This window comes from Erinaceus europaeus, chromosome 13, assembly GCF_950295315.1.
Source record: "Erinaceus europaeus chromosome 13, mEriEur2.1, whole genome shotgun sequence".
NCBI lineage: Eukaryota > Metazoa > Chordata > Mammalia > Eulipotyphla > Erinaceidae > Erinaceus > Erinaceus europaeus.
The window spans coordinates 48,627,945-48,653,069 of NC_080174.1; the positions used below are offsets into that span (position 1 = coordinate 48,627,945).

The following is a 25,125-nucleotide window of genomic DNA, read 5'->3' on the forward strand; positions in this document are numbered from 1 at the left end:
CTGGCTGTATCTAGTAAGTAAATAAAGATTGAAAAATAAGAATAAGTTAAAAAAATAATTAAAAGGGGGGCATAATATAGGAGGTGGCACAAATTCGTGAATTTAATGAGTAGAACTTTGTGCCTTGTGTTTTTTAAATTTTTCCCCCCTCCTCCAGGGTTATTGCGGGGGCTTGGTGCCTGCACTATGAATCTACTGCTCCTGGAGGCTGTTGTTTTCCCCTTTTTTGTTCTTGTTTATCGTTGTTGTTGTTAGTATTGTTATTGTTGTTGGATAGGACAGGGAAATCAAGAGAGCAGGGGAAGAAAAGGGGAGAGAAAGATAGACACCTGCAGACCTACTTCACTACTTGTGAAGCGACCCCCCTGCAGGTGGGGAGCTGGGGGCTTGAATTGGGATCCTTACATAGTTCCTTGTGCTTCGTGCTAAGTGCGTTTAACCCGATATGCTTCCACCCGGATTCCCTCTCTCAATTTCTCAGTTTCCATCAAAAACAGAACAGAACAAACAAACAAACAAACAAACAAACAAACAAACAAAAAACAGGAGCAGTGAACTCATTGTTAAGGCACCAAACCCCTAGCAATAACCCAAGTGGCACTATGCACAGGCAAGCATTTTAGAAGTAGGGAGGACAGCTAGGATCCAGTTGTCTAAATGGGAAAATACAGAGGAGCTGAGGACCCATGTTACTTATGGTTACAGAATAAAAGTCTTTTGTTATACAGCTTTAGTAACTTAGCAACAGCAGGATCCTTTCTTACAATTCCAGAGACTAAAAGGAGACAAATGTTCTGGCTCAGATTCCATGTTGTGGAGGCAAGAAGGGAAGATAGAAGAACAGATAACTGGATCTTGGGACCGGAGAACTTTTTCAGGTGTGGAGGGCAGCTGGGCATGGAGAATGCAAGAGGTAGCAGAGGTATTCAGGGATGTTAGGAAGCAGACTAGCATTTTGTCACGGATGCCCTCAGAGATGCCTGTTGTGCCCGTATGCCATGATAATCTGACTGCAGTTTGCTTCCTTCCCTGCTGTTTCTCCTCAGAAACTTCCGAGTCAGCCAGAACAAATTCTACCTCTTTCCGCTCCGTGCTGACTCGAAGGATTATTTCCTCTGGTCAATCTTACCTTGTTCATCCTTAAGAGTCACCTCAATGTCTGTTTATTATTATTGATTTAATATTGGTTTACAAAATTACAAGATAACGAGTACAATTTCACATAGTTTCCATCACCAGAGTTCTGTGGTGGAAACTGCATTGGTAACTGCAGTGGTTCTCCAAGGTTATATGGATTGACTATTTCCTCCCCTCCCCTCCCCTCCCCTCCCCTCTCCTCTATTCTCTTTTCTCCTCTCCCTTCCCCTCCCCCTCTCTCCTCTCCTCTCCTCTCCTCCCCTCCCCTCCTCCCTTCCCTCTCCTCCCCTCCCCTCTCCCCTCACCTTTCTTCTCCCCTCCCCTCCCCCTTCCCTCTCCTCCCCTCCCCTCACCTTCTCTCCCCTCCCCCTTCCCTCCCCTCCCCTCCCCCTTCCCTCTCCTCCCCTCCCCTCTCCCCTCCTCTTCCCTCCCCTCCTCTTCTCTTCTCTTCTTTTTCTTTTTTCCTCCAGGGCTATAGCTGGGCTCAGTGCATGCACTATGAATCCACTGCTCCTGGAGGTCATTTTTCCCAGTTTTTGCCCTTGTTGTTGTGCTTGTTGTAGTTGTTATTGTTGTCATAGCTGTTGTTGTTGGATAGGACAGAGAGAAATCGAAAGAGAAGGAGAAGACAGAGAGGGGCCTGGTGGTGTCACACCTGGTTGAGCGCACATGTTACAGTGTGCAAGGACCCAAGATCGAGCCCCTGGTCCCCACCTGCTGGAGGAAAGCTTCACAAGTGGTGAAGCAGTGCTGCAGGTGTCTGTCTGTCTCTCTCCCTCTCTTATCACCCCCTTCCCTCTCAATTTCTGACTGTCTCTATTCAACAAATAAATAAAGATTAAAAAATTTAAAAAAAATAGAGAGAACCAAAGAGCATGGCAGTAGTACATAATATGTCTGGGCTCAAACTCAGGGCCTTATGCTTAAGTGTTCAACATTCCATTCACTATGTCACCTTTTGGGCCGCAGATAACGATTTATTTAATGAGAACGAGAGAACCAGAGCAGTGCTCTGGTACATGGAATGTTGGGGATCAAACTGAGGACCTCGTGCTTGAAGTCCAGTTTTTTGTTTGTTTCTTTTTTTTTTTTTTTGCCTCCAGGGTTGTCACCGAGGCACAGTGCCTGTGCAATGAGTCCAGGATGCCTGACAGTCATTTTTTCCCCTTGTCTTTTCTTTCTATGTTTGTTTGACAGGACAGAGCAGTTGAGAAGGGTAGCTTAGACGGGAAGAGAGAAAGATAAGTGCTTGCAGGCCTGCTTTACTGCTCGTCAAGCATAAGCCTATAGCTGGGATTAGGGCCGCAAACCCCGGTCACTGCTCATGATGATATGTGCACTTAACTGGGGTACCGCCGCCTGGCCCCAGGAGTCCAATTCTTTATCCTCCGTGCCCCTCCAGGGCCCTAAAGATCTATTTAAAAAATATATATTTATTCTCTTTTGTTGCCCTTGTTTCATTGTTTTAGTTATTGTTGTCATCATTGTTGGTTGGATAGGACAGAGAGAAATGGAGAGGGGGGGATGACGGGGGGGGGAGATAGACACCTGCAGACCTGTTTCACCGCTTGTGAAGCAACCCCCCTGCAGGTGGGGAGCCGGGGGCGTGAACTGGGATCCTTGCGCTGGTCCTTGTGCTTTGTGGCACCTGCGCTTAGCCTGCTGCGCTACCCGCCTGACTCCCAAGATCTCTTTTTTAATGTGACAGAGATTTGGAATATCACTGTGGGATACTCTGATTCTCCAGTGCTGGGGATTGTACAGGTTGCTTTGTGCTGCTCCATCACCTCTGCCTTTTCTTCTTTGACCGTCTCTGTGATTGTACTGCTCCCAGCAAACACTTTCCTTTTTCTGGATAGAGAGAAACAGGGAGGGAGAGAGAAGGAGAGATACCACACCACTACTCCTCTGCTTGTGGAACTTCCTCTTTGTATGGTACACCCGTGCGGTGGCCAAGGACTTGCATCCTCACACATGGCAAAACATGTGCTCTTTACCAGGGGAGATATCTCCTGACCCTTATTTACTTTGTGTGTGTGTGTGGTTTATTATTATTAATACTGGGTTATAAACTTGTAATCCTATCTACTTATATTATACTTCATTTATTTACTTATTTATTTATTTTTCTTAGAGGACGAGGGAAACCAGAGCCCTGTTCTTCTCTGGCATATGCAGAGTCAGGAGCCCAGCTCATTTAATCCTTACACTGTACAGGCTGAATAACCTTCCCAACCACTCGTCTTGTTTCTTTGTCTTGACAATTGATAATAGGCAAGTTAGAATTTTAGGTGAGTTTTTCTCAAAATGTTCTATTTTATTATTTATTTATCTATTTATTTGAGAGAAGCAGAGAGAGAAATTGAAAGAGATGACAGCACTGAAGCTTCCTTCAGTGTGGTAGGGGCTGGGCTCCAACCTGGTCTGAGTACATGGCTAAGCAACACCTTGTCCAAGTGAACTCTCTCCTACTCTTGGTGTCTTTATTAAAAGATTAAATTGAGCTGGTGGGCTGCTGGAGCTCTCGCTACTATATCCAAGATGGCCCTGGAGACAATGAGGAAGGGTCTGTGGCATCTACGGGCTTCATTGTTGTGTTCGTTGGTTAAGGCTGTAGACCAGTTTGACTATGATGGCTGTGGTAGTTGTGATGCATACCTTCAGATGACGGTTAATCAGGAGGGTATATGACTGCATCAGCTCTTCCTTTGATGGAATCATTGCACTGATGAGTCCAGAGGACAGCTGGGTCGGCAAATGGCAGTGAGTCAGTAGCTTTAAGCCTGGTGTGCATGTAGTGTCTGTCACTGGTGGTCTGCCCAGAGGAATCATACAGGAGCTGAAAAGTCAAGGAGTGGCCTACAAACCCAGAGACACAGCTATAAAGACCTAGAAAGATGCATGGCTCGCCAGCATTTTTGCTTCTCTCTCCTGCTTCTGCTTATCTATTTGCTGCACTAAATGGGCAGAACTTCTAACATTCCATAGTTCTGGAACTGATTCAACAGACTTCTGAGAGAGCATCATGGTGTGGCCCCAGGCCATTTTACCTTTGAACTATTGAGAGGGATCTGAGAAATTTGGGTTACTGAATGAATAGACTGAGTGTGGAGGAGGATACTGGTTTTCTTAGCCCAATGCTCTGCCTTGCCGAAGGGCAGAGCACTTCCCAATAAACATAAACCTCTGGGAAAGTTCTTTTTTTTTTTTTATTTGCTCCCCCCCCCCCTTTTTGTTGCCCTTGTTGTTTTTTTATTGTTGTAGTAATTATTGTTCTTATTTATGTTGTCATTGTTAGATAGGACAGAGAGAAATGGAGAGAGGAGAGGAAGACAGAGGGGGAGAGAAAGAGAGACACCTGCAGACCTGCTTCACTGCCTGTGAAGCAACATTCCCCTGCAGGTGGGGAGCCCCAGGCTCAAACCAGGATCCTTGTGCCTGGTCCTTGCGCTTTGTACCACCTGTGCTTATTAACCCGCTGCGCTACTGCCCAACCCCCACTAGGAAAGTTCTTAAGCACATGAAAATAAAAAAAAATTGGGCAGGGGTAGATAGCATAATGGCTATGCAAAGAGACTGTCATGCCTGAGATTCTAAGGTCCCAGGTTCAATCCCCTGCACCACCATAAACCAGATCTGAGCAGTGCTCTGGTTTAGAAAAATAAGTTGAGGTGGCCTGGGAGCTACTACAGTAGAAAAAGTGTTAGACTTGAAAGTATGAGCCCCTGTGTTTTATTCCTCATATCATGTGTACCTGAACGATGCTCTAGACCTCTCTCATTGATAAATGTATAAATCTTTAAAAAGATATTCATTACTTTTCGATTTGATAGGGCAGAGAGAAATTGAGATGGAAGGGGAGATACATAGGGAGAAAGAGACGCCTACATCATAGCTTCACCTCTTGTGAAGCTTCCCTACTGCAGGTGGGGACTGGGGGCTTGAACACAGATCCGTGTGCATGGTAATATATAAACTCAACTTGGTGTGCCACCACTGAGTCCTGATAAATAGATTTATTTTTTCCTCTAGAATTTTCACTGGGGCTCGGTTCTGGCACTATGAATCCACTGTCCTGGTGACCTTTTTTTTTTTTTTTCCCCATGTTATTAGATAGGACAGAGAGACAGGAGAAAGACCCCACAGACCTGCTTCACCACTTGTAAAGCAACCCCATTGCTGGTGGGAAGCTAGGGGCTTGAGTTGGGATTCTTGCGCCAGTCCTTGTAATTCATACTATGTGCACTTAACTCATTGCTCTACTGACCGACCCCTATAGATATTTTTTTAAAAACTAGTTTATCATCTTTTTTTTGCCGCCAGGGTTATTGCTGGGGCTCAGTGCCTGCACCATGAATCCACTGCTTCTGGAGGCCTTGTTTTTTTTTTTTTTTTTTTTTCCCCTTTTGTTGCCCTTGTCGTTGATGTTGTTCGTTGTTGGATAAGACAGAGAGAAATGGAGAGAGGAGGGGGAGACAGAAGGGGAGAGAAAGAGAGACACCTGCAGACCTGCTTCACCGCCTGTGAAACGACTCCCCTGCAGGTGGGGAGCTGGGAGCTCAACCATGATCTTTATGCCGGTCCTTACTTTGTGCCACGTGCACTTAACCCGCTGCGCTACCGCCCGACCCCCTATCTCTTTTTTTTTAATTTATTTATTCCCTATTGTTGCCCTTGTTGTTGTAGTGATTACTGTTATTGGTGTCGTCATTGTTGGATAAGACAGAGAGAAATGGAGAGAGGAAGGGAAGACAGAGAGAGGGAGAGAAAGGTAGACACCTACAGACCTGCTTCACTGTTTGTGAAACGACTCTCCTACAGGTGGGGTGCCGGGGGCTTGAACCTGGATTCTTAAACTGGTCCTTGTGCTTTGCTCCACCTGCGCTTAACCCGCTGTGCTACCGCCTGACTCCCCTAATTCATCATTTTAATTATATTTTTAAATTTTTATTTATTGATTGGGTAGCCACAGAGGGAAAATAAGAAGCATGGGAAGACATGAAGAGGGACAGAAGTATTTAACTGGAACTTGAGCCGAAGAGGAGAGTGACTTGAACCTAGGAACAGACTTCAGATTGTCCACTGTTTTCTCTAGAATGTGACCCTGGCATCACTTTTTTTTTTTAAACACTTTATTTTTTAATTATCTTTACTTACTTATTGGTAGAGACAGCCAGAAATCGAACAAAAGGGGGAGATAGGGAGAGAAACAGACACTTGCAGCACTGCTTCACCACTCGCAAAGCTTTCCCCCTGCAGATGGGGACCGGGGACTCGAACCTAGGTCCTTGTGCACCGTAACGTGTGAGCTCAACCAGGTACGCCACCACCCGGCCCCCCCTGGCATCACTTTAAAAAAATATTTTATTTATTAATGAGAAAGATAGGAGGAGAGAGAAAGAGAGGGAACCAGACATCACTCTGGTACATGTGCTGCTGGGAGTTGAACTCAGAACCTCATGCTTGAGAGTCCAGTGCTTTATCCACTGTGCCACCTCCTAGACCACCCTGGTATCACTTTTCCAAAGCACATACAGTCATTTTAGTACCTGTGCTAAAGCAGATGACTTTTTTTTTACATTTTATTTTTCAAAATATTTTAGTTTGATGAGAGATATTCACAGAGGGAGGGAGGGAGACAGAGACTGAGGTCAGAGCACTGCTCAGCTGTGGTTTATGGTGGTGCTGGGGATTGAAGCCGAGACCTTTGGTGCCTCCATCATGCAAGTATTTGTAACATGTGCACTCAACCCAATGCGCCACCACCTGGTCCCCGTCATGAAGTTTTTTTTTGTTGTTTGTTTGTTTTTTAACCAGAGCACTGCTCAGCTCTGGCTTATGGTGGTGCAGGGGATTGAACCTGGGACTTCGGAGCCTCAGGCATGAGAGTCTCTTTGCATAACCATTATGCTATCTACCCCTGCCCCATGAAGGTATTTGTATAACCAGTATACTATCTGCTCACCCAGCCCAGTTGATGGCTTTGAGAGTCCTGAAAAAAGCATCTTAGACTTCTTATAGAAGTTGTGGGGTGGTGGTCCGGGAGGTGGTGCAGTGGATAAAGTATCGGACTCTCAAGCATGAGGTCCTGAGTTCAATCCCCGGCAGCACATGTACCAGAGTGATGTCTGGCTCTTTCTCTCTCCTCCTATGTTTCTCATTAATAAATAAATAAAATCTTAAAAAAAAAAAAAAAGAAGTTGTGGGGTGGAGGGTAGATAGCATAATGATTATGCAAAGAGACTCTCATGGCTGAGGCTCCAAAGTCCCAGGTTTAATCCTCCACACGACCATAAGCCAGAGCTGAGCAGTGCTCTGGTTAAATTAATAATAAAAAAATAATAATAATAAGTCAAAAAAGAAGTTGTGAGCAGATATAAAAAGCATAATGGCTGGCAGTCGGGTGGTAGCACAGCATGTTAAGCACAGGTGGCACAAAGTGCAAGGACTAGCATAAGGATCCCAGTTCGAGCCCCCGGCTGCCCACCTGCAGGGGAATCACTTCACAGGCGGTGAAGCAGGTCTGCAGGTGTCTTTCTCTCCCCCTCTCTGTCTTCCCCTCCTCTCTCCATTTCTCTCTGTCCTATCCAACAATGACAGCATCAACAACAACAACAATAATAACCAAACAATAAAATAAGGGCAACAAAAGGGAATGAATAAATAAATATTTTAAAAGATTTATTCTATTATTTTAATCATATGAGAGTTTCATAAGATAGAGTGAGAAGCCAAGACTACGACTCTGGTATGAACTGCACTCAGGAACTAAGGACCTCAGTGTTGTCTACCACCTGGACTGTTTCCCGGGCTGAGCTTATTTATTTTCACTGTACTTCATTTAAAGAATATACTGCTGTGTGTATATTTATTATTGGTGGGCATGTGGTTTGCTCCAGTTTGGTGCTTTTGCAAACACTGATGCTGTGAACATTCTTGAAGGTATGTCTCAGTGTATATATAATACACCTGACTTATCTAGGGGGGTTCCTACTAGGGTGCTGAATCAGAGAGTACACGCAAGGACCAAGAAGAGATGCTCACTAGGTAGGGTACATTCCTTACCATGCATGAAGCCCTGGCTCGAGCCCTGACACCACATGGGAATACCGTGGCACATTGGAAGCTCTGTTGCTGTGGCTTCTCTTTTGCTCTCTATGTCTCTCTATCTGAATGAAGAAGTTGACCTGGGGGGTGGGGGACTGGACAGTAGCGCAGCGGGTTAAGCGCACTTGGCTCAAAGCGCATAAGGATCCCAGTTTAGGCCCCCGGCTCCCCACCTGCAGGGGAGTCGCTTCACAAGCAGTGAAGCAGGTCTGTAGGTGTCTGTCTTTCTCTCTGTCGTGTCCAACAACAACAGCTATAACAACAGTAACAACCACAACAGGGACAACAAAATGGGAAAAATAGCCTCCAGGAGCAGTGGATTTGAAGTGCTGGCAACGAGCCCCGGCGATAACCCTGGAGGCATAAATAAATAAATAAATAAATAAATAAAAGTTGGGTTGAGCGCAGGTGGTGCAGTGTGCAAGGACTGGTGTAAGGATCCCAGTTTGAACCCCCTGGCTCTCCACCTGCAGGGGTCGCTTCACAGGTGGTAAAGCAGGTCTGTGGGTGTCTATCTTCCTCTCCCCTCCTCTGTCTTCTCCTCCTCTCTCCATTTCTCTGTCCTAACAATGACGACATCAATGGCAACAACAATAACTACAACAACAATGAAAAAGCAAGGGCCACAAAAGGGAAAATAAAAAATTTTTTAAAAATGTTGGCCATGAGGTGGTGAAATCACACATGTGAAGGAGAAGGAGAGTGGACAGGGGAAGACAGCATAATGATTCTGGAACAGACTTTAGTGCCTGGGCTTCTGATGCCCCAGGACAATCCCCAGCACCACTGTAAGCTACAGCTGAGCAGTATTCTGGTAAAAAGAAAAATGCCTGGGTGGTGACGCAGCTGGTTGAGTGTACACATTACAGTGCATACAGATCTGGGTTCGGGAGTCGGGCGGTAGCACAGCGGGTTAAACGCAGGTGGCTCAACAGTTCCAGGCCCGGGCTCCCCACCTGCAGGGGAGTCGCTTCACAGGTGGTGAAGCAGGTCTGCAGGTGTCTATCTTTCTCTCCCTCTCTCTGTCTTCCCCATCTCTCTCCATTTCTCTCTGTCCTATCCAACAACATCAGTAACAACAACAATAATAATTACAACAATAAAACAGTAAGGGCAACAAAAGGGAATAAATAAATATTAAAAAGATAGACACCTGCAGACCTGCTTCACCGCTTGTGAAGTGACTCCCCCTGCAGGTGGGGAGCCGGGGGCTGGAACCAGGATCCTTACACAGGTCCTTGTGCTTTGCGCCACCTGTGCTTAACCTGCTGCACTACTGCCCGGCTCCCCCCCTACCCCTTTTTTTAATGAGTTATACGGAGGACTGCTTTGCTCTGGCTTTTGGTGGTGCTGGGGATTGAACCTGGGACCTTGGAGCATCAGGCCTGAAAGGTTTTTTTACATTACCATTATGCTGTCTCTCCAGCTCATCATATGTATGTATGTATGTATTTTACCAAAGCACTACTAAGCTCTGACTTAGGGGTGGTGTGGAGGAATTGAACCTGGGTCCACTGGTGCCTCAGGTTTGAAAGTCTTTTGCATAACCATTATGCTGTCTCCTCTGCCGCCATCATTTAAAAAAATTAATATTTGTTTTCCCTTTTATTGCCCTTGTTTTTTATTGTTGTTGTAGTTATTATTGTTATTAATGTCGTCATTGTAAGATAGGACAGAGAGAAATGGAGAGAGGAGAGGAAAACGGGGAGAGAAAGTTAGACACCTGTAGGCCTGCTTGTGAAGCGACCCTCCTGCAGGTGGACAGCCAGGGGCTCAAACTGGGAGACTTATGCCAGTCCTTGCACTTCACGCCACGTGTGCTTAACCCGCCCGACTCCCGCCCCATCATTTTTAAAGATTAATTTACTGTGAGAGAAAATGAGAGATGAGTGGTCTGGGATGTGGCACAGTGGGTAAAGCATTGGATTCTCAACCATGTAGTCCTGAGTTCAATCTCTGGCAACACATGTGCCAGAGTGATGTCTGGTTCTTTCTCTCATTCTTTCTATCATTCCTATATTTCTCATGAATAAGTAAATAAATTCTTTTTAAAAAAAAAAAGAAGAAGAAGAAGGGAGTCGGGCAGTAGTGCAGCAGGTTAAGTACAGGTGGCACAAAGCACAAGGACCAGCATAGGGATCCTAGTTCGAGCCTCCAGCTCCCCACCTGCAGGGGAGTCACTTCACAGGCGGTGAAGCAGGTCTGCAGGTGTCTGTCTTTCTCTCCCCCTCTCTGTCTTCTCTACCCCTCTCCATTTCTCTCTGTCCTATCCAACAATGACAACATCATCAACAACAACAATAATAACTACAACAAGGGCAGTAAAAGGGAATAAATATTTAAAAAAGAAAGAAAAGAAAATGAGAAATGAGAGACGACCAGAGCATTGCTCAGCTGTGACAATAGGCATTAATTAGGTGGTGCTGGAAATTAAACCTGCCCAGTTCTAGGGCCCGAGGCATGCAAGTTGGGGCTCTGACAGGTTGAGCTGTCTCTAGTCCCATAATTAAATATTACTATATTTAGACAAATTTGTGTGTTTAGATTTTTTAAAAGTAGTTCAAGTTAATTCAGGGAATAGTATTTATTATTATTGTTGTAGACAATAATAATTTGTAAGGCACTTTACGTTTTGTGATATTTAGCAATCTCGTGGGCCGGATGATGGTGCACCTGGTTGAGTGCACATGTTACAATGCACAAGCAGCTAGGTTCGAGTCCCCAGTCCCCACCTGCAGGAGGAAAGCTTCGTACGTGGTGAGGCAGTGCTGCAGGTCTCTGTCTCTCTATCTCCCCCACCCTCTTAATTTCTGGCTGTCTCTATCTGATAAAGATAATAAAAATAATCTTTTAAAAAAAGATTTAGTGGGAGTCGGGTGGTCGTGCAGCAGGTTAAGCGCCCATGTTGTAAAGTGCAAGGACTGATGTAAAGATCCCAGTTCAAGCCCCCGGCTTCCCACCTGCTCGGGGGTCACTTCAGAAGCGGTGAAGCAGGTCTGCAGGTGTCTATCTTTCTCTCCCCCTCTTTGTCTTCCCCTCCTCTCTCCATTTCTCTGTCCTATCCAACAACATCAATAACTACAACAATAAAACAACAAGGGCAGCTCTGGCTCTCCACCTGCAGGTGAGTCGCTTGACAGGCGGTGAAGCAGGTCTGCAGGTGTCTTTCTCTCCCCCTCTCTGTCTTCTCCTCTCTCCATTTTTCTCTGTCCTATCCAACAACGACATCAACAACAACAATAAAACAACAAAGGCAACAAAGGGGAAAATAAATAATAATAAAAACAAGGGCAACAAAAAGGGAATAAGTAATTAGATCATAAGGTTTTTGAGGCCTTGATCTACTTAGTAATTTCTTTATGTTTTCTGTAGCACCTGCCTCATTGCTGTGCAGAAAAATAAGTGTTCAAACTGGATTTATTGAAGACAGGTATTAATCAAGACTAACGTGCCTTTTCTCTTGTGTATTGCAGCGCCCTCACAAAGCCAATGCTGAGGAAATGACCAAGTACCATAGTGATGACTACATTAAATTCTTGCGTTCCATCCGCCCAGATAACATGTCGGAGTATAGCAAGCAGATGCAGAGATGTAAGTCCTGTCTATTCCTCTCCTATTCTCATGTCCCCATTTGGATCTTTTTTCCCATTGAGAGGCTCACCCTCCTGCCCTGTGGCTCTTCCATTCACCTGACACTTGATTTCTCTTACTTTTTCTTTATTACCTTTATTTGTTGGATAGAGACAGCCAGAAATCAAAAGGGAAGGGGTGATAGGGAGAGAGACTGAGAGACACAGAGAGACACCTGCAGTACTGCTTCATCACTCGGAAAGCTTTCCCCTGCAGGTGAGGACCAGGGGCTTGAACTTGGACCCTTACATTGTAACATGTGCACTCAACCAGGTGTCACCACCCAGTCCCTTTCTCTTTTTTTTTTTTTAAAGAATTTTTTTATTTATTTATAAATAAATGAGAGAGAGAGAGAGGTAACCAGACATCTCTCTGGTACATGTGCTGCCAGAGACTGAACTCGGGACCTCATGGTTGAGAGTCCAATGCTTTATCGATTGTGCCACTACCCAGAGCACTTTCTCTTTCTAGTAGTGCCAGAGTATTTTTTTCCTCAGTCTGTTTTTTCTGACTGTAAAGAACAGAGATTGAGGGAGTCGGGCGGTAGCACAGTGGGTTAAGTGCACGTGGCGCAAAGCGCAAGGACCGGCTTAAGGATTCCAGTTCGAGCCCCCAGCTCCCCACCTGCAGGGGAGTCGCTTCACAAGCAGTGAAGCAGGTCTGCAGGTGTCTATCTTTCTCTCCCCCTCTCCCCCCGCCATTTCTCTCTGTCCTATCCAACAACGACGAACGACATCAATAACAACAATAATAACTACAAGGGCAACAAAAGGGAATAAATAAATAAATATTTTTAAAAAGGACAGAGATTGAGTGCTTGGGAATTGGCTTAGTGCGTAGGGAGTATGTCTTATGAGTCAGCTCCTGAGTTTGGTCCCTCACACCCAATGGTATCACTCAGGGACCCCATGATTGATAGTGTGGCATATAGACATCTCTCCGTTGCTCTCTTTCTCTACCTTTCTCTTTCTAAACATATAGAGTAAAAAATAGGGGCTAGAGAGATAGCATAATGATCATGCAAAAAGATTTTCATGCCTGAGGTACCAGAAGTCCCATATTCTATCCCTAGCACCACCATAACACCATAAACCAGAGCTGAGCAGTACTCTAGTTAAAAAATAACAATAATAATAAGCAGAAACAGAATAAAAATTAGATCCGGAGCAACTCAGCAGTATCAAGTAGGCGCTGGGTTCAACCCCTGGCACTGAATAAAAAACAGAAGAGATTGACTTTTATCCAGTATGTTTCCAATACTGTGCCAAGAAACTGTAGTTGTAATGAAAGAAGCACTGATCTGGGAAGGGAATATAAGAGATGTAAGGGCCAGTTCTAAGTTTTAAATGACTGGGCAAATCACTAAAAAAAAAAAATTTCCCTTGGTAACCCAGGAGATTTAACAGTGAGTAGAATACGTGACTTGCAAGCATTGTATATACCAGCAAGATACTTTGGTTCTGTCTATCTACCTTGTTAGTAAATAAATAAATAAATCATAAAACTAGTTTCGTCTGTAAAACGGACTGGATGACATGGAGTGTAATTGCTACTGCTCTGTAATAATAGCAGCTATACAGGACAGACTCTAGGTGATGGAACCTGTGAGTGGAAATGATTCTACCTCTGCCCCTTGGGACTTGAAATTCAGGAAACAAGTCCTGTCTGAGAAGCCACACTCAGTTTGTAGGAAGTATGGGTTTTAATTGAAATGCAGGGAAATTATGTTCAGATCTGGAAGTCATACCTAGTAGCTTTTCCCTTTACAAGAAATCCATAGCACTTAAAGTCTTATATAATAAGACAAGTTTTTTTTTTTTTTTTTGGGGGGGGCTTTGTTTTTGCTGGGTCTCCATTGCTCTGAACCAACTTTCTCAGATAGAAAGATAGAAGGAAAAATAGACACCATAGAAACAAAGCTGCCTCTGTGGGCCTGGGCCTTAGCGCAGCGGGTTGAGGGCACATGGATGAAGCACAAGGACCAGTGTAAGGATCCTGGTTCTAGCCCCCGGCTCCCCATCTTCAAGGGGGTCCCCTCACAAGTGGTAAAGCAGGTCTACAGGTGTCTTTTTTTTTTAATATTTATTTATTGTCCATTTTGTTGCCCTTGTTTTTTTAAATTTTTTCTTTTCTTTTTTTAAGTATTTATTTATTCCCTTTTGTTGCCCTGATTGTTTTATTGTTGTAGTTATTGTTGTTGTTGTTATTGATGTTGTCGTTGTTGGATAGGACAGAGAGAAATTGAGAGGAGGGGAAGACAAAGGGGGGAGAGAAAGACACCTGCAGACCCCTTTCACCACTTGTGAAGCCACCTCCCTGCAGGTGGGGAGCAGGTGGCTTTAACCCGGATCCTTACGCCAGTCCTTGCTCTTTGCACCATGTGCACTTAACCCGTTGTGCTACCACCTGACCCCCAGGTGTCTATCTTTCTTTCCCCCTGTCTTCCCCTCCTCTCAATTTCTCTCTGACCTATCCAACAACAGCAATAATAATAACAGCAAAGGCAACAAAAATGCGGGGGCGGGGGAAGGCCTCCAGGAGCAGTGGATTCATAGTGCAGGCATTGAGCCCCAGCAATAACCCTAGAGGCAAAAAAAGAAAAAAAAAAACCTGGTGGGGTTGGATGGGTCTGGGCTCAAACCTGGATCATGTGAGCTTGAACCTTGGCTGTAAACAGCACCATATGCTAGTGAGTTGTTTCGCCAACCCGTTTGTTATAATTGTGAGTGGTAATGAGCACAGAATCAGAGACCTTCTTTGACACATTAAGCTTCTTTGCTACCCACAACTCCCGGAACTGATGCCTATTAACCCCCAAGTGAAATGTTTGCTTTCTGAATCGTCAAGTTCTTATTTACTTCCAAGGTGAGACAAATTAATTTCTTTTCTCTCCTTGATGGCTTTAGAGGTTTCCATGCCCACTGGCCATTGCCTAGGTTCTGCTGTCAGCAGGAAGGGCTGTTAGAATAGCTTGGTATTGAAGCCAGAAAATGAACTTGATATTTTGATTTGAATCCTTTGGCTCTGCTCTTTGTTTTGTATTCTTGTCTGAGACTTTTGTTTTTAATCATTTTTAGGGGTATTTGGATGGGGTATGGGGAGAAGTTTTGCGGGGGTTCAGATCCAGGTGAAGCATATACTCTGCCATTGAGCTACATTTCCAGTCCATTTTTCACTTTTTTTTTCCTTCAGGGAGATGAGTTTTTATTGCAGTAAAGCAGGGATATAAAACATAGAGATAGGTGGCGGTAGAGAGCATAAATAATGTTTATGCAAAGAGACTTGTGCTTGAGGCTCCAAAGTCCCAGGTTCAATCGCTCACACCACCATAAACCAGAGCTGAGCAGTGCTTTGGTAAGAAAAGAGTCCAGGAGGTGGCACAGTGGATAAAGCATTGGACTCTCAAGCAGAAGGGCCTGAGTTCAGTTCCCACCAGTGTTCCCACCAGTGCATGCACCAGAGTGATGTCTGTTTTTCTCTCTTTCTCTCTCATCCTATCTTTCTCATTAATAAAGAAATAAAATCTTAAAAAAAATAAATTAGGGGCCAGGTGGTGGCGCACCTGGTTGAGCGCACATGTTATAGCTCACAAGGACCCAGGTTCAAGTCCATGGTCCCCATCTGCAGGAGGAAAGCTTCACAAGTGGTGAAGCAGTGCTACACCCCCTTCCCTCTCAATTCCTGACTGTCTCTATTCAACAAATAAAGATTTTTTAAAAAATTAGTGGATCTGTAGCTCTGGATTTGCGATCATGAAGTGCCCTGTTCCATCCTTAGCATCAGATATGCCAGGGTGCTGATTTGGCTTCTTTGTCTTTCTCTCTCTCTTTTTTGCCTCCAGGGTTATTGCTGGGGCTCAGTGCCTGCACTATGCATCCACTGCTCCTGGAGGTTATTTTTCCCATTTTGCTGCCCTTGTAGTTGTTATTGTCATAGCTGTTACTGTTGTTGGATAGGACGGAGAAATAGAGGAGGGGAAGACAGAGACGGGGAGAGAAAGACAGACACTTGTGGACCTAGACACTTGCAGACCTGCTTCACTGCTTTCAAAGCGACCTCCCTGCAGGTGGGGAGCCGGGGGGGCTTGAATCTGGATCCTTACGCCAGTCCTTGTACTTGGCACATGTGTGCTCAACCCACTGCGCTACAGCCCAGCTCCCCCCATCTATCTTTAAAAGTATATATATATGTGGTCCAGGAGGTGGCGCAGTGGCTAAAGCGCCTGACTCTCAAGTGTGAGGTTCTGAGTTCAAGCCTCAACAGCACATGTACCAGAGTGATGTCTGGTTCTTTCTCTCTCTCCTCCTATCTTTCTCATCAATCAATAAATAAAATCTTAAAAAAAAAAAAAATATATATATATATATATGGAGAGAGAAATTGAGGGGGAAGGAATGGAAGAGAGAGAGAGACCTGTAGCACTGCGTCACCACTTTCATAGCTTTCCTCCTGCAGGTGGGGACTAGGGGCTTGAACCCTGGTCTTTGCACATTGTAACACGTGCACTCAACCAGGTGTGCCAGCCCCTCAGATGAACACCCCCCCCCCCCCCCCCCCCCCCGTCTAAAACACCTACTTTCTGCCATGGAGGCACCACATTCCAAATAGGAATGTAAGAAAGCTTTGTTAGGCCCAGCCCACTGAAGGAGGGAACAGCCAAAGGAGAGTCCAGTTGTTAGTGGATAAATAACCTGGCTTCTGAGACCAAAGTCCTTATTGACACAGCTCCCCAGTGTTTACCTGAGAAGTGGGGGAGAAGGCCACCCACTGCTCACCCCTTTATGCAGGCTACACTTCTGAGCGTCTAAACTTGGCAAGGCACCAGGTGAGGACTCTCCAGCAGGTGTGGGCAGTACCAGAGTTGATAACTCTTGTGTTTATTGCCAACTCTGATTTTCAGCTATATCTCCAGTAGTTATCACAGTAACCTCCTCTCTTAGGACTCCTCCCAGCTCTATTTTGGGAACCCTTGTTGATAACAGTGGATACAGAGGAGAGACTGCGGTGAAAGAATAAGGATCTAACTACTATGCTTCTGCTGTGTGCCACTCACTTAGTTTCTTTTTTTTTTTTTTTTTTTTTGTGGAAGGAGACTTGAAGTCATAAACTTCCTCTCTAGCTCTATAAGTCGACAGCCTTCAGGTGTGCTTCTCTTCCTTCCCTTTTCCTTTCATTTGCATTATTGTTTGCATGTGTTTCCCCGTTATGTGACAGTCTGTACTTTTACCCCCTTAAAGCCAGAAACCATTTGACTCCAGTTGTCACTTGTGGGTGTAGTAGAAAGTACTGGACTGGGGAGCACCTGGTTCTTCTACTACTTGACTATATAATCTTGGCCGTGTCACTTTTTTTTTTCTTTTTGCCTCCAGGGTTACCATTGGGGCTTGGTGCCAGCACTATGAATCTCCTGCTCCTGGTGGCCACTTTTCATTTTTATTGGATAGGACAGAGAAATTGAGAGGGGAAGGGAGATAGAGAGGGAGAGACAGAGAAACACCTGCTAACCTGCTTCACCACTTGTGAAGTGACACCCCCCCATAGTTGGGGAGCTAGGGGCTCAAACTGGGATACTTGGCGTGGGGTCCTTGCGCTTTGTACTGTGTGACCTGGTGCACACACACACACACCCCTCCCCTGGGCATGTCACTTTTTACTTTTCCATATCTGATTGTTGGGTTTGCTAAGTATTCTGGGAACAGAGAGAAATTAAGGGGAAGGGGAAGATAGAGAGGGAGAGAGACACCCTGCAGCCTTGCTTCACCACTCATGAAGCTTTCCCCCTACAGGTGGGGACCAGGAGCTTGAACCTGGGTCCTTGTGCACTGTAATGTTAGTGCTTAACCAGGTGCACTACCGCCTGGTTGGGCTGGAAGATTAAAAAAAAAAATTATCTTTATTTATTGGATAGAGACAGCCAGAAATCAAGAGGGAAGGGGATGATAGAGAGGGAGAGAGAGACACCTGCAGCACTGCTTCACCACTTGCAAAGCTTTCCCCCTGCAAGTGGGGACTGGGAGCTTGAACCAGGTCCTTGTGCATTATAATACGTGTGCACAGCCAGGCACTCCGCCACCTGGCCAGAAGGTTTTTCTCCTTCCTAAAATGAACTTTTTAAAAGTACTTGATGTTAAATACTTATCCACATAAGATTTCTGTTTTCTCTACATTTTAGTGAGGTGACTATCATTATTGTTTGTTACCAGTAATGAACCAAGATTTGGAAGAGTTAAATGACTTTAGTTTGTCACACTAATACAGGCAACATGTAGTAGACCCTGGGATCGAACCCAGGTCTTCAGAATCCAATGTGTGTAGGTGTGCTCATGAATATGTAAACAAATATTAAAGGAAAGTAACCTTTTTATTTTGTTTTTCAAGTCAACGTCGGTGAGGATTGTCCAGTATTTGATGGCCTGTTTGAGTTCTGCCAGTTGTCTACTGGTGGCTCTGTGGGTAAGGAATATTTATCAGCTCTCCAAGGGTTGTGTTGGGATTAATTAGTGACATCTGTGCCTTTCTCTGCCTCTCTCCCAGCCTGGGGCTTTGCCTTAGGTTATAAAATGTCCTTCTGGTTTAGTCCCAGTCCGGGTTCTAGCAATACTAACAGGTGTCCTTGGCTGTCCTCTTCTACAGAATGATCTGTGACTCCTCGCATTTCTCATGGGGTTGTTGAGATGCTATTCATAAAAGCAATTTGTGCGCTGCACAGTGCTCTAAAAATGGGCAGTGTTATCATCTGTGCCTTACAAAAGAGCATGGTGATTACTTTTAGAGGTCAGAAATATTCTCTACACACACACCCCACTTGTATTTGTGACTTCTGGGTATCTTCTAAGATCACTGTGAACCCTTTTATCCCTCCCTCCCTCCCTCCCTCCCTCCCTCCCTTCCTTCCTTCCTTCCTTCCTCCCTTCCTTTGGATAGAGAGAGTGAAATTGAGAGCAGATGGAGAGGTAGGAGAGAAAGAAACCTTTACCTCTCATGAAGCTCCCTTCTGTAGGTGCGGACGAGGAACTTGAATCTGGGTCCTCGTGCACTGTGATGGGTGTGCTCAGCCAGGTGCTCCACCACCTGGCCTCCCTCCCTCCCTTTCTCAGTTTCTCTCTTTCCTTTCCCCTCTATTTCCCCTCTTCCTCCTTCTTCTCCTCCTTTCTTTGTTTCTCTCTCTTTCCCACCAGGTCTCTTCTTCTCCCCCTCCCCCCCCCAGTGGGTAAAGGACAGAAGAGACATCACAACACTGCTGCTTCCCAAATGATGAGCTCCCTCCCCCTTTAGATGATGTTGGGAGGAAGGCTTGAGTCTGGTCCTCAGGCATGGTAATGTGTGCACTCTGTTGGGTGAGCTGCTTCTTCTCTTTCCTCCTCTTCCTCTTTAGATTTGTCTGCTAATGAGAGTCCAATACTTTACCTCCTTGGCCACAATTTTTTTTCTTTCCCTTCCCAGAGAAATTGAGACAGAAAGAAGGGGGAGATAGAGGAGAAGAGAAAGAGATACCTGCAGCACTGATTCACTCCCTCCTACAGGTGGGGATTGGGTTCTTGTGCATGGGAATACTCACTCAACTAGGTGTGCCACTGCCCACACTCACTCCTCCTCCCCTGTGTTTTTTGTTTGTTTATTTTTGTTAATTTATTTTAATATATTTTTGGAGGGGTCATCTCCAAGTTGACTTTTTATTTTTGTTTATTTTTTTAATATTTATTTATTCCCTTTTGTTGCTCTTGGTTTTTTTTTTTTTTTTTACCAGCCCTTTCTGTGAAAGCCAGGACCCTAGTGAGGAGAATCTAAGAATTGGATCATTGGCATTCAGCCATATTTCTGATAGAGTTCATGAAACACTGGGAATTTCTTTTCTTTTTTCTTTTTTTTTTTTTTTAATAATTTATTTCTTTATTGGGGAATTAATGTTTTACATTCAACAGTAAATAGAATAGTTCGTACATGCATAACATTCCCCAGATTCCCATTTAACAATACAACCCCCACTATGTCATTCATCATCTTTCATGGACCTGTATTCACCCCACCCACCCACCCACCCCAGAGTCTTTTACTTTGGTGTAATACTCCAATTCCATTTCAGGTTCGACTTGTATTTTCTTTTCTGGTCTTGTTTTTCAACTTCAGCCTGAGAGTGAGATCATCCCATATTCATCCTTCTGTTTCTGACTTATTTCACTCAACATGATTTTTCAAGGTCCATCCAAGTTCGGCTGAAAATGGTGAAGTCACCATTTTTTACAGCTGAGTAGTATTCCATTGTGTATATAGACCACAACTTGCTCAGCCACTCATCTGTTGTTGGACACCTGGGTTGCTTCCAGGTTTTGGCTATTACAAATTGTGCTGCCAAGAACATATGTGTACACAGATCTTTTTGGATGGATGTGTTGGGTTCCCAGGAGGGGAATTGCAGGGTCATAGGGTAGGTCCATTTCTAGCCTTCTGAGAGTTCTCCAGACTGTTCTCCACAAAGGTTGGACCAATTTACATTCCCACCAGCAGTGCAGGAGGGTTCCTTTGACCCCACACCCTCTCCAGCATTTGCTGCTGTTACCTTTTCTGATGTATGACATTCTTACAGGAGTGAAGTGATATCTCATTGTTGTCTTGATTTGCATTTCTCTGACAATCAGAGACTTGGAGCATTTTTTCATGTGTTTCTCGGTCTTTTGGATCTCTTCTGTGGTGAATATTCTGTCCAAGTCCTCCCCCCATTTTTGGATGGGGTTATTTGTTGTCTTGTTGTTGAGTCTGGCAAGCTCTTTATATATGTTGGTTATTAAACTCTTATCTGATGTATGGCATGTAAAGATCTTCTCCCATTCTGTGAGGGGTCTCTTGGTTTGGGTAGTGGTTTCTTTTGCTGTGAAGAAGCTTTTTAATTTGATGTAGTCCCATAGGTTTATACTTGTCTTAGTCTTCCTTGTAATTGGATTCGTTTCATTGAAAATGTCTTTAAAATTTATACGGAAAAGAGTTCTGCCAATATTTTCCTCTAAGTATCTGATAGTTTCTGGTCTAACATCCAAGTCCTTGATCCACTTGGAATTTACTTTTGTATTTGGTGAAATACAGTGATTCAGTTTCATTCTTCTGCATGTTTCAACCCATTGTTTCCAACACCATTTGTTGAAGAGACTCTGCTTTCCCCATTGAATAGTCTGGGCCCCTTTGTCAAAGATTAGATGTCCATAGGTGTGTGGCCTCATTTCTGGGCTCTCAGTTCTATTCCACTGGTTAGTGTGTCTGTTCATGTTCCAGTACCAAGCAGTTTTGATGACAATGACCCTATAATACAGTTTGAGATCTGGGAGTGTGATGCCTCCGGTTCTGTTCTTTTTTCTCAAGATTGTTTTGGCAATTCTGGGTCTTTTCTGGTTCCAGATAAACATTTGTAGCATTTTTTCTATTCTCCTAAAAAATGTGCTTGGGATCTTGATGGGGATAGCATTAAATCTGTAGATGGCTCTGGGTAATATATTCATTTTGATGATGTTAATTCTTCCAACCCATGAACATGGAATATCTTTCCACTTCTTTGTGTCTTTTTCAACTTCTTTGAGTAGTGACTCATAATTTTCAGTATACAAGTCTTTCACTTCTTTAGTTAGGTTTACTCCTAGATATTTTATTGTTTTTGTTGCTATAGAAAAAGGAACTGATTTCTGGATTTCAATTTCTTCTAACTTAGTGTTTGCATAGAGGAATGCCACTGACTTTTGAATGTAAATTTTATAGCCTGACATATTACTGTATTGCCTGATGATTTCCAAAAGCTTCTTGCTGGATTCCTTAGGTTTTTCCATGTATACTATCATGTCATCTGCAAATAAGGAGAGTTTGACTTCTTCTCTTCCAATCTGTATGCCTTTAATTCCTTGCTCCTGCCTGATTGCTATGGCAAGAACTTCCAACACTATGTTGAATAGTAATGGTGATAGTGGGCAGCCCTGTCTGGTACCTGATCTGAGGGGAAATGCTTCCAGTTTTTCACCATTGAGTATGATGTTGGCTGTAGGTTTGCTATATATAGACTCCACTATCTTCAGGAATTTTCCATCTATTCCCATTTTTTGTAGTGTTTTGATCATAAAGGGATGTTGTATTTTGTCAAAGGCTTTCTCTGCATCTATTGATATGACCATGTGGTTTTTGGTCTTGCTTTTGTTGATGTGGTGGATCACATTGATTGATTTACGTATATTAAACCAATCTTGCATGCCTGGGATAAACCCCACTTGGTCATGATGGACAATCTTTTTGATATACTGCTGTATCCGGTTGGCTAGAATTTTGTTCAATATTTTTGCATCTATGTTCATCAGAGATATTGGTCTGTAGTTTTCTTTTTTGGTTGTGTCCCTGTCTGCTTTTGGTATCAGGGTGATGTTGGCTTCATAGAAGCTGGCAGGGAGTGTTCCAGTGTCTTCAATCTTCTGGAAGACTTTTAAAAGTAGAGGTATTAGTTCTTCTTTGAAAGTTTTGTAGAATTCATTTGTAAAACCATCTGGTCCAGGACTTTTATTTTTGGGAAGATTTTTGATAACTGTTTCAATTTCATTAGCTGTGATGGGCCTGTTCATGTTATCCACTTCCTCTTTACTTAGTTTTGGAAGTTGGTAGGTATCTAGGAAATCATTCATTTCTTCCAGGTTCTCTAGCTTGGTGGCATATAGTTGTTCATAGAAGCCTTGCATGATATGTTGAATTTCTGCAGTGTCTGTTGTGATATCTCCTCTTTCATTTACTATCCGATTTATTTGGGTCTTCTCCCTTTTTTGTTTTGTGAGTCTGGCTAAAGGTTTGTCGATTTTGTTTACTCTTTCGAAGAACCAACATTTACTTTCATTGATCTTTTGTATGGTTTTCCTATTCTCAATGTTATTTATTTCTGCCCTAACTTTAGTGATTTCTGTCCTTCTGGTTGCTTTAGGATTCCTTTGTTGTTCTTCTTCTAGGTCTTTAAGATGTGCAGTCAGGCTGTTTATTTGTACCTTTTCTTGTTTCCTAATGTGTGCTTGTATAGCTATGAACTTCCCTCTTAGGACTGCTTTAGCTGTGTCCCAAATATTTTGATAGCTTGTGTCTTCATTTTCATTGAACTCTCGAAACATTTTGATTTCTTCCTTGATTTCCTCTTTGACCCAGAAGTTGTTAAGAAGTGTACTGTTGAGCTTCCACATTTTGGCACTGTTACTAATCTTTTGTTGATTGTTAAGTGTTAGTTTAATTCCACTGTGGTCTGAGAAGATGCTTGGGATGATTTCGGTGCTCTTGAATTGGCTGATGCTGTCTTTGTGGCCTAACATATGGTCTATCCTTGAGAATGATCCATGTGGATTTGAATAAAATGTGTATTCCAGTTTCTTGGGATGAATGACTCTGAAAATGTCCAATAGTTCTAGTTTAACTATCTCTTCATTTAGCTCCCTTATGTCTTTACTGATTTTCTTCCGGATGATCTGTCAAGTTGAGATAGTGGGGTGTTGAAGTCCCCTACTATGATTGTGTTACTGTTAATATATTGCTGTAACTCTTTCAGTAGAAGTTTGATGTATTTAGATGGCTTCTCATTGGGTGCATAGATATTAATAATTGTTAAGTCCTCTTGATTGACTGATCCTCTGAGCATTAAGTAGTGTCCATTCCTATCTTTTTTAATCTTATCTATTTTAAAGTCTATCCTGTCAGATATGAGAATAGCTGTTCCTGCCCTTTTTTGTGGGCCATTGGTTTGTATGATAGTTTTCCATCCTTTCACTTTAAGTCTGTGTTTGTCTTGTTGCGTTAGGTGAGTTTCCTGTAGACAGCATATTGTTGGGTTGTGTTTTCTGATCCATCTTCCTACTCTGTATCTTTTAATAGGTGAATTCAGGCCATTGACATTTATTGATATCAAAGATTGAAGATATTTTAACGCCATTCTTGTAGAGTTTTAGAGTTTTTTGATATGTGTCCTATTTGTGGTGGTCTGATTGTTTATAGGAGACCTTTCAGAACTTCTTTCAGGGCAGGCTTGGTGATTGTTGCTTCCTTCAACTGTTGCTTGTCTGAGAAGGTTTTGATGCTTCCATCTAGTCTGAATGACAGTCTAGCAGGATATAGTATTCTTGGCTGAAAGCCTTTCTCATTGAGCACTCAATAGATATCTTGCCATTCTCTTCTGGCCTGTAGTGTTTGTATGGAGAAGTCTGCTGCTAATCTTTTGGGTTTTCCTTTGTAGGTGACTCTTTGTTTTTCTCTTGCATCCTTGAGGATCCTTTCTTTATCCTTATTCCTTTCCATTCTAAGTATGACATGTCTTGGTATCTTTAGATCTGGGTTAATTCTGTTTGGGACCCTCTGGGCTTCTTGAATCTTAATGTCTTTGGTGTTGTCTAGACTAGAGAAATTTTCAGCTATTATGGCCTGGAGAATGCTTTCTTCCTCTCCTTCTCTTTCTTCCTCTGGTATGCCAATAATGCGTATATTGTTTCTTTTGAAGTCATCCCATAGGACTCTGTTGTTGTTTTTAGCATCTCTTAATCTCTTTTTGAGATCTCTTACTTCTTTTTTAGTTGTCTCTAATTCATCCTCAATCTTGCTAATTCTGTCTTCAGCCTCATTGATTCTATTCTCTCTGCCCTCTACTGCTTTCTGGAGTTCATCTATTTTGTTGTCCTGCTCTGATACTGTTTTAGCTTGTTCAGCTAGTTGCCTTCTTAGCTCAGCGATTTCAGCTTTCAGCTCTCTAATAACCATGAGATAATTAGAATTTTCTTCCATATTCTCATTTGTTGTTCCTGCATTTCTGATTACAATTTTTTCAAATTCTTTACTCACTCCTGTTATTATTTCCTTAGCTAATGTTTGGATGTTGAACTCGTTGTTTTGTGCTTCACCCTCTGGAGGACTTTTAGCTGGACTCTTGTCCTGGTTCGAGTCTCCAATATTTTTTCTTGTTGTTTTAACCATTTTATATATTATGTTATGAGTTCCCTTTATCAGTACTTTTCAAATTATTGATCACTATTGCCTGGATTGACTTGTGTCTAAGTAATTTAATTAATGGGTTTACCATGGTGGAAGTTAACAGTTTTTTCAATCCCTGAGTTGGAGCTCAGTGGTGTAAAAGCCTCTTTGTTTTTCTTCCCTGTAGGCTATGGGAGCCTGAGGGCTTTTAAACTATCAATAGGCTTCTTAGCTTAATCACTGACTCCTGACCAAGAGATAAAGCAGGGTGTGGCAGAGATAATCCAGTGGTTATGC

General features: G+C 43.4%; 1 protein-coding gene and 1 pseudogene across 2 annotated transcripts in view; both read left to right on the forward strand.

Moving 5' to 3' along the window:
• The window catches only part of HDAC1 (histone deacetylase 1), a 58,969-nt gene that overhangs the window by 23,237 nt on the left and 10,607 nt on the right, over positions 1-25,125 (forward strand). For both annotated transcript variants that reach the window (XM_007523259.3, XM_016188214.2), the window contains 2 exons: positions 11,718-11,835; positions 18,253-18,327. In XM_007523259.3, the coding sequence (XP_007523321.1) occupies positions 11,718-11,835; positions 18,253-18,327 (193 nt within the window). The remainder of the gene's footprint in view (positions 1-11,717; positions 11,836-18,252; positions 18,328-25,125) is intronic.
• Positions 3,429-4,484, forward strand: LOC132542809 (transcription elongation factor SPT4-A-like; annotated as a pseudogene).